This window comes from Megalops cyprinoides, chromosome 2 (assembly GCF_013368585.1).
Source record: "Megalops cyprinoides isolate fMegCyp1 chromosome 2, fMegCyp1.pri, whole genome shotgun sequence".
Classification (NCBI taxonomy): Eukaryota; Metazoa; Chordata; class Actinopteri; order Elopiformes; family Megalopidae; genus Megalops; species Megalops cyprinoides.
The window spans coordinates 559,425-570,306 of record NC_050584.1 but is presented as its reverse complement, the minus strand read 5'-3'; the positions used below and the strand labels follow the sequence as shown (position 1 = coordinate 570,306).

Here is a 10,882-nt window from a genome sequence, read left to right as displayed (position 1 = left end):
AATGATGGAATTTGGAGAGCCTCTTAAGTGACTTACAGTCCGATTCCACCAGACCATCTGCAGGGTAGACTGATAAAAGATATAGGGATGGTGTCCATTCCATTTTCTGAAATACCAGAGACATTAGGTAAGATAACTTAGATAACTCAAGGTGTCACTGGCAGGGACCACAGTGTTTCTGGATAAATCTAGAAAAGTTAGGCTAGTCAGGTTCCAAAAAGCAATGGAGGGAATAGTAGAAAGCTGGCTATCAGACAAAAATGATGTCTCTGTTCGTGCGGCAATATCTTGAGGAACAAAGGTGACAATCTGTAATTGATTCATAACAGACACTGGGTGAAGGGCACCCCTCTGCACACATGAAGATGAGAAGTGTGACTGTGGGAGACATATGACTCCTAAATGTTAAAAGAAGAACACACAGGTTACCAATTGATAGAACAATGGAGATAATGTAACAAAATAGGTTAAAACAGTGTGATAAAAACATTACAGATTACTTGAATAAAAACAGGATATGAATAATATCAAATACATTGTCAATATACAGTATGTAAAACCAAACTCACTTTTAATGCATCTTGCATTTTTATCATGGTGATGGCAGTGTAGCACAGTGGTAAGGAGCAGGACTCGTAACTGAAAGGTTGCCAGTTCAATCCCCGCCGGGACACTGCTGCTGTACCCTTGGGCAAGGTACTTAACCCACAATTGCCTCAGTAAATATCCAGCTGTATAAATAGATAACATTGTAAAGAAAGATAAAAGTGTCTGCTAAATGAATAAATGTAAATGTTATCTAAATGCTGTAACCCATCATCATCTGGCATACATGAATGCATATGTGCATACACACACACAGGGACATCAGTAGCAAGATAGACTGTGTTAGAACTCTCAGGTTGACTGCTTTCCTTCTGTCTGGAAATGTTCAAATGAGACAGCTTCTCAGCATTTTTTCAGTTGTGTACAGTTTCTCATTTGGTGCAATCAGTGTTTTGAAATGCACTCCACTGGTATTGCAACATTTTTAGGAACAGTCTGTTTTGCACTTGTCTGTCTGTGTATTTAAAGCAAACTTGCATCATTTAATACAAACATCAATTGATTTTAGTGCAATGCACATTTGGAGAGGAATAATTGTTTTAGTCTGCTGGATAGTTTTGATCTACTGTCCATTCAGCAAAAAGGTAGATTTAGATGCTGTTCACAAATTAATATGCAGAAAATATGCAGACAACCAGCTAAAGTTAACATATGTAAATAGTTTGTTATGTTTTGCTTTTCTCGCCACAATGCCTTTAGTTTCTCAGGAGTAGCGCGGCCGGCTGATCGCGGAAGCACACATGTCACTGCCGCTTTAAGACATGGTTGTTGCCCTGGTGTACTGTTCGGTTCAGCACACAAGATCTTTCTGCCTTACAGCGACGTTACCTTAGCCGTATCGGTGATTCTTATAGTTATTATTATTATTTGCCTATTTTGGCAGTATCTCTAGACTTTAATTACATTTATCACGTGCAGTGGTATCTATTTTGTATTATTACTCCTTTATTCTGGAAGTGTCTGAAAAACTATTTTTATAGCGAGACTAGCTAACGTTTTAGTCATTCTGATAAGAACGCCGTTGGGGGTAGCTAGCGCAAACAAGCCAAACTTCAACTATTACACTTGTCATTTATCGAGTTTACTGTCGTAAAAGGAGTATTTATTAACTAGCGTTGCCTGTTAGTAAGTATAATATTTTTATATTTCGTCAAATTAAACATGGATCAAATAGGAATCACTGCCAAAGAGGCAAAGGTACGATTTTCATTTTTCAATGTATTTTCAGTGTAAACTGGAATTAGCTGTGGCCTAGCAGAAACCGGCCATGTTCATGCCCTGTACCTGGCTTGGCTAGGAAAATGGCTGGCTAACTGGTTAGCTTTCTACCTTTTCTGCCCTCCATATACGCTCGTTAGTTGGCGTTTTAAATGGGATGACGTTAAACGTCATAGCTTCTGGAAGTTGTGGATGGACACGGAAAGCCTGTTGGTAGCTGGCCGGACACAAGGCCGGAGAAGTACAGATTAGCTAACTGTGTAGCTAGCTACAATAACATGGAGCAACAAGAATTTGATAGAATATGGACACCACACATTTGTTCAGATTACCTGTGAATTGTGAATCGGGACTGTATGTAACGTTAGCGTGCTAGCCTGTGAGCTGTCATGAGAATGTTGACGATTTTTACTACAGTTAGTTGGCCAGTCATGTTAGTATTAACGACGGTATCGCCAGAAACCATGACGTCATGTAGAGAAACGATGGCTGCCGTCGGGGTTAACTAGCTAAGAAGTCGGTTCTCAGTCTGTACTGTTCTCAGTCAGTACTAATAACATACATTTGTCAGTGATATATAGGCCTGGTATTTTCCTCTATCGTAACTGAACCGAGGAACTGTCATATATTGACCATTCGAAAGAGAACATATGAACGTTTTAGCAGAAATCGCATGGGCCAGCCTTGTCATACAAGATAGCAAGTATTTTTACTATACTAATAAAGAAAACAGAATGTTAGTGTAGTGTATGTTTCTCTTCCCTCCATAATCAAACAATGGATATTTCATGTTGGTAAACCATCGGACAAGATAGCGTCTCTTTTGCCTCGGGTTTTTTCCCCCCATGTCAAACCAACCTTTCATTCTAACTTCCTCAACCACCCAGCAGACGGCAGTGATGTCGTAACCAAACTATCAAATATAAATTGATGATAAATTAAGAACTGTACCTTGTTATCTCAATGAACACCTATGTGTAGTGGGTAGGCGGCTCAATAGTGTTTAAATTTTAGGTAAATCATCACAAATTAAGATTAGGAGAGTTGTTGAAATAATCTAAATAATTTATTTTTATGATGACAAGTTCTGATGAGTGTTAATGATTTTTCTATAAATAGCTGTAGATATGGTCCTACTGTCCCTCACACCTAGTTTTTACTCTCCAGAATCCCTGGGGTGCCCCCAACAAAGTGGTGACCCCTTCCTCCCTGGCAGATGTTATGAGCGAACAGCTGGCCAAACAGCTGGATGAAGAGTGCAATGCCTTTCCCATCTGCCCTGAGTGAGTTATGCCTGGTCCATTGTCTGCACCACATTTGATACTGTCATGGCTTAATTTTTTTAACAGCACATCTAGAATTCCTTGCAGTGCCACTATGAGCATCTCTGTCAAAAAAAAGGAAAAGTGTTTCATACTGAGCTTAAGGTGTATCCTACTGCATTTCTTTGATTCTGTATCTGCATAGTGTAGGTGAGGAGTTAGGCATACTGAAGATGTACAGTAAAGCCCATGAAAAAGTGACTGATATATTTGTGCATAATCACTGGTAGTAATGCTGCCTGCTGTCTCATGCTTGATTTGCAGTGTGAATGAGCCCCTCTTTACTGGGGAAGACGTGGACACCTCAAGTGATCTAATGCTGGCACAGATGCTGCAGATGGAGTTTGACCGAGAGTTTGACACGCAGCTGCGCAGAGAGGAGAAGAAATTCAACGGTGACAGCAAGGGTGAGACGGCCGTGATTCTGTCACGGGGGAAGTTTGAAGTACAGATGACCATGGTGGTGTTCATGATTTACCTGCTCTCATGTGCTGAATGCAATCCCAGTGTTCTCTGTTGAGGAGAGCTAGATTTTTTGGTGGGTGGCTGCCATGATATTTTGAGTTCACATAGTGTGGCAGTCTTCTGCTGTGTTTGGCAGTGCACAAGAATCATGACCAATACATTTCAGTGAAATCCAGAAGAAAAAGAAATGAGCTGTAAGTAGGAACTGATACAGTGCCTTGCAAAAGTATTCAGACCCTTGATCAATTCTCACATTTTACTGAATTGCCAATTATTAGGGTTGGGAACTGAAACTCGGTTACAAAATTAGAACCAAATCCAAGTACCGGGTACCGGTAAAAAATTGAATTTCGGTTTCTAAACGTCTACGTGTCCATTTGTTCAGCCCTTTCACGCGTACAGTCACACCAGTGTGATTAGCCGTTTAGTGTGTAGGCTAAAACTGGTGCGATTAGAACCCTAGATTGGAAAAATTCTAGCTAATTTTAGCTTTGAGGAAACAACAATTTAACGTTAAAAATGTAGCAAATGCTAGCTGAAAACTATGAGAAGCTTAATAACACTGATGAAAACATAGCAAACCACGCAACGTAACACACGCCCTACATAGCATAAAAATAAGTTACGTGAGAAAGGGTTAAATACGAGCTAGCATGCATGGCTAACATCACAACATGGGTCCATGGCAATCTGCGGTCCATCACAAGATGGACCGCAGTAAACAGTCAAAAGTGTGGCTTCACTTTAGAAAAGAAAACGAGGAGAATCGGAATCGATAAAATTCAAATGATACCCAACCCTACCAATTATACATCGAAATTTTGTTCTATGTGATTTTTTAATTTAAAAAATGCTGAAGGTCAGCATTCATTATTTTGAAAAATATAGTGTGCTCTGGAAGCTGTAAGTTTAGATGAAAACAGATTTGGGGGGGGATGAAAAAAAGAATACACAATTGCCTTATAGCCTCTACCTATGAACCAAGTTTAGTTTTTTTTTTTAAATATCACACAACAGAATTTCAAAATATTTGTAATTTGGTAAAATGAAACTGATTAGTAAAGTGAAACTTGGCCAAGGGTCTGAATACTTTTGCAAGGCACTGTATGTGCTCTGAGTCACTGGCAGCAGCAAATTCTGATGCGCACAGTTTCGGGAGTTTGCAAACACTGGCAGTGTATCATTTACCAGTTCACATTAAAACATTCTTCACACATTCTAATTACATTGCTGGTAAAAGAAACAAGCTTCACATGGAAATTCAACCAAAAAATAGAACTGCAAATTATCTTGAATTCATTTTTGTTAGCTGTGATTTTTTTTAATGAAATTGTATTGGGTCAAATGATTGCTCATGAAGTTACCTCAGATGTATACATGTCTATCTGAAAGTATCTTTATTTCATCACCAGCTGTGCTTAAAACAGACTAATGAAGTGATTCTGTAAGCCAGTTATTACACAGCCTCATTTTAAAATTGCATGGAATCCCACAGCTTGGGAAAGTGAGCATCAAACGAAGAAAATGAATTGTGAAATCACACTCAAGTGTCTTTGCATCTAGTATAGTTTGGTCATTCTGAATGTCATCTGATCAGCTGATGAGCTGATTGTTTACAGTGCTGAATGAAAGCAGTTCTGTCTTCCATTAATTTAGAAACTTGACAACCTTCCCCCTGTACTGCAGTGTCAATCTCTTTTGAGAACTACCGCATGGTCCACCCCTTTGATGACAGTGACAGCTCTGAGGATGAAGTTGATTGGCAGGACACTCGTCATGACCCTTACAGAGCTGGTAATACTCAAGCATTCCTATGAGCATCAGTGTACTGTTCAATAAGTTACGTGTTTATATATTTATGTATGTGTGTGTATTTTAAAAATTTCCTCCATCGAATAATGATTCTGCTAGCCTACCTGAACTATCACTATGAGCAGTGTGCAGTTGGGAAATGAGGAATCCACTAGTTTCACCACCACCAGCAATAAAACCACAGATAAATGTGGTATTCCGTTAAGTAGATCATCCACATTGTAACAATGCAATTCTTGTCTTTTTGTTTTGGCATCAAATGAACTGAGAAACACAACACCTGTCTTACTGTTTACATCACTAGGAGTTTTTCATACAGCGCAGTGGAACTGCAGGGGCAGTTTCATCAGCGGCCAATACCGTTTGCCCAGGGTTGTCAGCATGTTTTCAGAATCCAAAGTCACGGTGATGCCATCTGTCATCTGTCAAGCCAGAGCTCTCAACAAAGATAATTTTTGTCTAACAGGATATCTCGCCACACTTGCACCAGGTTTTATGGACAATAAAGAATTACAGTGAATTTGACCAGGCCTTAGATTCATGTTTGATTTCACAGCTAAGCCCATGACGACCCCAAGGAAGGGTTTTGTAGGAAAAGGCAAGAACATCACCACCAAGCATGATGAGGTGGTGTGTGGCAGGAAGAACACCGCACGCATGGATAATGTAAGCCACATCTACCAGTGCTGGAGCACACAGGTTTCTGTGAATGCCTGCTGTCACTCGGCGCCCTGTGCTCATTTTAATCCCCTGTTGTTGCCCCCCCCCCCTCCAAGTTTGCACCTGAAGTCCAAGTGGGAGACGGGATAGGGATGGACCTAAAACTGTCCAATCACGTCTACAATGCCTTAAAGCAACACTGCTACACCGAGCAGCGCCGTAGCACACGCGTGCACGAGAAGAAGGAGCACTCCACCGCAGTAAGTGTTCGGACAGGAGAGAGGGGTTGCAGTTAGCGGCACGCCGTAGCACCCCTCTATGGCAATCACAATACAGCTACATGCCCTTTATACATGTCCATAATGAAATTAAAGCCTGAACAGCTGAGATTGTAACCATACCAGCTTTTGATTGGTTTAAGTTGTATTTTCGCTGTTCTGAAATGGGACATTTAACTTGAAATAAGTTCTCTCAATGTCCAACATGCTTAAAAGGAAAATTGTATGTCACATGATGCATCGCATCTACTGAACTCCTGCAGTTGAGGACCACTGCAGTCCAGAAGGTTTTCCAGTTTTCTCTCTACCACTGACAGTCTCAGACTGGTGAGAGAAGCTGCTTCTTTCAAGACAGTGATTATTGAATCAGGTTGTTTGAGTACCGAGCTGGAACAGTAGCCTGCAGACAGCAGGGCTTTCTGGCACGAGGACAGAGATGCGCACCGCGTGTAGTTTATAACTCCCATTTGTTTTGCTGCCTTTAATGAGGCCCTCCTTGTACCTCTGAACTTACGTCTGCACCATTGGCTCTGTCTCCTCAGGAACAAGCGGTGGACCCCAAGACTCGTCTGCTGATGTACAAGATGGTGAACGCCGGCATCCTGGAGAAAATCAATGGCTGCATCAGTACGGGGAAGGAGTCAGTGGTCTTCCATGCCGATGGAGGGAGGTGAGAGATTCATTTTCACTCATCTTGTGTGATTTTGAAAATTGTTTTAACTTTTTAATTTAATTATTTTAACTTCTAATTTTAATTCTCTTATAATCTCCAGTAGTTGCCCACTGCACATCAGTAAGATTCATCCTAAGATTTTTGAAAAAGTTAATTTAAAAAAACATAAATACTGTTTGGTTTGGATGGTCCTTGTATGGAGCAGCTTCATTTTTGTTATCTGGCAATGAGGTATCATTCATAAAACACAAGATTTATTATGAGTGAATGAGCTGATTGCTCCGTGTGGTTGTGCATTTCTTTTCTCTTGAAGTCTGGAGGATAAAGCTGTACCAGAGGAATGTGTTCTGAAGGTGTTCAAGACCACACTGAATGAGTTTAAGAACCGAGACAAGTACATCAAGGACGACTACCGCTTCAAAGACCGCTTCAGCAAACTGAACCCCCGCAAGATCATCCGCATGTGGGCTGAGAAGGAGATGCACAATCTAGCCAGGTGAGAGATGCATTTAAGGATTATCCCCGTGTGCCTCTCGCAAAAATTCCGATTTTTATGGGACTGCTGAAATGATACAGGATCCTTAGTGCTTTTAAAGGTAATCAACTGAAAGAATTAACACTGGGTATTTTTGTCATCAATCCTCAGTCCTGTCAAACTCAACAATTATCTGTCCGTTGGTCTGTCATGTATTGTGTACCCATTATTTCCCTTTCACAATTTAGAGGCCATAATGATGGATGGTAAGCTGTAGGACTGAAAAGCCTGACTTAGTCTGTATGCTCCAATGTGTGAACTGACTCAAGCTGTGGTCTTCCTGATCAGGATGAAGAAGGCTGGCATTCTCTGCCCTGAGGTGGTCATTCTGAAGAAGCACATCTTGGTGATGTCTTTCATTGGCCAGAACCATGTGCCAGCACCTAAACTAAAGGAGGTAAAGCTGGGCACTGAGGACATGAAGGGAGCCTACTACCAGGTGCTGCATGTAAGTAACGCCACTAAGGCTGGATTGGTAGTGCCATTACCAGATCCCCTACTTCAGCTAATAACTCTTTAGCTGGGGTGATGATAATGTTAAAAATGCTTAGTTGACTGCCTAATCCAGGGGGATTTACATGGTTGTCATTTTGTATACCATCCATTTTAAAAGGTGGATGTTTAGCTTTTCATGCTTGGTACCTTGCTCAAGAATAGAACAGCAGTACCCCCCATCTTGGATCTTAGCCTTCTGGGTGATTACAGTCCAGAGTTACAAAACATCAGCATTTCATGTTTGTGTTTATGTTGTCTGTTTTGAATACAGTCACTCCTGTGAACTTGTTGCAATTGGTCCTTTCAGATGATGCAGCAGTTATATCAAGAATGTAACCTCGTTCACGCTGACTTGAGTGAATATAACATGCTGTGGCATAATGGGAAGGTACGCTTCTTGTCATATTCTGCCGATTTCTTTTTTCAGTGGCCTTGTGAAATAAGCATCTGCCCTGCCCCAGGGCATGCTCCCCATCAGAGTAAAGACAAAGCCTTTCTGCTTTGTAATCATAATGCTGGAATGCTGGAGGAAATGATGACTGCCTTAGTGTCTAGGGAGTGAACCGTGTGCACCTACCTTGACACCCTTGATGCTGAAATATCTAGATATGTAGTGATTGAATGGTGATGTCAGTGATGTGATGAGTGCCTGTTACAGGTGTGGATGATTGATGTGAGTCAGTCAGTGGAACCCACCCACCCACACGGACTGGAGTTCCTATTCCGAGACTGCAGGAACGTGTCTACGGTGAGAAGACTGTGTAACTGTGGACTAGAAGTGTGATGTCAGCATTTTTTAATGGTGGTGTACATGTTGTAATTAAAATTAAAACATTAAAGGTTACCACTAATTCCTCTCTGTTGATATATGTTGCATATCCTTTTATACAAGTTGCTTTCTGAAGTCATCATAATATACAGTAGAGAACCAAAACCAAGTTTCTCCATTTCGAGCCATGAAGGCAAGCATGTAAAATCCAACCTCCTGCATTTTATTAACTCAGGCATAACAATTCTCAGCACAGTTGATATACCCTTGTTATTTTCTGAATTACAATTTCTTTCCGTCTGCTTCCAGTTCTTCCAGAAAGCAGGTGTAGCTGATGCGATGAACGTGTATGACCTCTTCAATGCAGTGTCTGGCCTCCAGATTATCGCTGACAATGAGGCAGAGTTCATAGCCCAGGTGAGATCAGACAGTGAATGGATCCTCCAGGTCTTCTTATACCTAAATGTAGAGCTGGATCATAAGGCTGAATATTTGCACAGATCTGTACTGATATCTAGTACAGATTATTTTAATATCCCCACTTCCTCAGATACATTTAGGACCACTTGGTACACTTTTTAAAATTTATTTAATATACCATCCAGTAATAAGTAATATAATGCCATCCTGCTAATTAACTTACTTGTCAATTATCAGTTATCCATATTATGGTATAATAATGACTGATGGAAAAATATTCTTTGCATTGATATACCATTCAATGACAAAAATCCAGAGCAGGACAATAATCATAGCTTTTGACTAATTGTAATTGGTACCCTGTACTTGGGATTTTAGATATGACATGTGACACAATAAATTCTCTCTGTCCTGTGAATGTTTTTGTCCTGCAGATTGAAGTGCTGGAGAAGATGAATGAGGACCATGTGCAGAAGCATGGGAAGAAGACTCACTCCACCGCCGGCGAGGGGGGGCCGCCTCTATTAAACGATGACGATGATTAGTGATCCTGCAACAGCACAATCCATAGCAAGAAGTAACTATCTGCTGTGTGGGTTTAGGAGAAGGGAGTGATGACTGCTGCTGGTCGGTAATCCCGTCAGGGTGGTGTGAATGCAGGATGGTGACAGAAATGGGATTGCATCGCACATCACCTCAGCAGCTTTCATTTGCAGATAGGGCATGGAATGTGATTGCATTTTGGTATCTTCACATCCCATTTTACCACTGGTGTAAATGTAGTTTTGCTTGTGAGTTCTGCTTGTCGGGCAAATTTTGTATGATTGCATTTAAATCACAAATTGGAACTTTCATTATTGATGACCTGACCTGAAAGCAAGCCATGGAATTTTTTTAGGGGTTGACTGACACTTTCTTAAAAGATACAAACAAAATGTGTCCATTAAACAGCAACACAGAATGAAAACCAAATAAAAACGATTGGATCCATTGTTGTTGCAATTACTTTTCCAGCAGATGGACTGAATATAGTTAAAAGCACCCAGCAACTGAAAATGAATTACTGCTTGCATCTTTCTCTACAATAAGTTATTTGTGTGAAAGATGCAGTATTGGAGTGATAGTGAGTAGGATCCCCTTGATCCCCTTGCAGGTATGGGAGAAGGTGTTCCTGCCATGTTGTGTGATGTGTTTAATCTTCACTCTACCGCGGTGAAGTAAAGAATAAAAGGAAATAAAAGGAAAAAAAGTCTTTTTCTTTAAATGAATATGTACAAGTCAACTCAAGTGGTGCTGTTCTTGGGCTTCATGCTGCACAGGTTCCTCACAGAATGCCTGACTGGCAGCAAAAGTCCTGCATGCTGGGGGACTTTCCACCCAATATACAATCAATATTGCAGTTACAAAATTGATACCACGTTGTGTCTCTCCGCTCTGAATTCTACATGAGCACGAGTGAATTCGGGATCATAAGTTTTGCGTGCAAAGGTAACTATAAACGTTATGTAATAATTGGGAATAAACTTGAACAAACCGACCATTTGACTATGACCACTCAAAATCCTCTTGTGGAAACATTTGTGATTGTACTCATCTTTTGACAGAAACGTGCTCCTGCTTCCATATTTC

General features: G+C 40.7%; 1 protein-coding gene across 1 annotated transcript; it reads left to right on the top strand.

The window, feature by feature from the left end:
• Positions 1–1,413: 1,413 nt before the first annotated feature.
• riok3 (RIO kinase 3 (yeast)) lies at positions 1,414–10,502 on the top strand. Its single transcript, XM_036553590.1, has 13 exons — positions 1,414–1,803; positions 2,992–3,107; positions 3,411–3,553; positions 5,298–5,405; positions 5,980–6,089; positions 6,200–6,343; positions 6,904–7,031; positions 7,348–7,530; positions 7,858–8,017; positions 8,372–8,452; positions 8,723–8,812; positions 9,143–9,250; positions 9,688–10,502. The coding sequence occupies exons 1-13, from the start codon at positions 1,768–1,770 to the stop codon at positions 9,796–9,798; spliced, it is 1,518 nt and encodes a 505-aa protein (XP_036409483.1). The 5' UTR covers positions 1,414–1,767; the 3' UTR covers positions 9,799–10,502.
• The last annotated feature ends 380 nt before the right edge of the window (positions 10,503–10,882 follow it).

Coding starts and splice junctions, on each gene's coding strand:
- riok3 (XM_036553590.1), top strand. CDS start 1,768: ATGGATCAAATAGGAATCACTGCCAAAGAGGCAAAG. Junction 3,554..5,297: donor ATTCAACGGTGACAGCAAGG/GTGAGACGGCCG, acceptor CCTGTACTGCAG/TGTCAATCTCTTTTGAGAAC. Junction 5,406..5,979: donor TCATGACCCTTACAGAGCTG/GTAATACTCAAG, acceptor TTGATTTCACAG/CTAAGCCCATGACGACCCCA.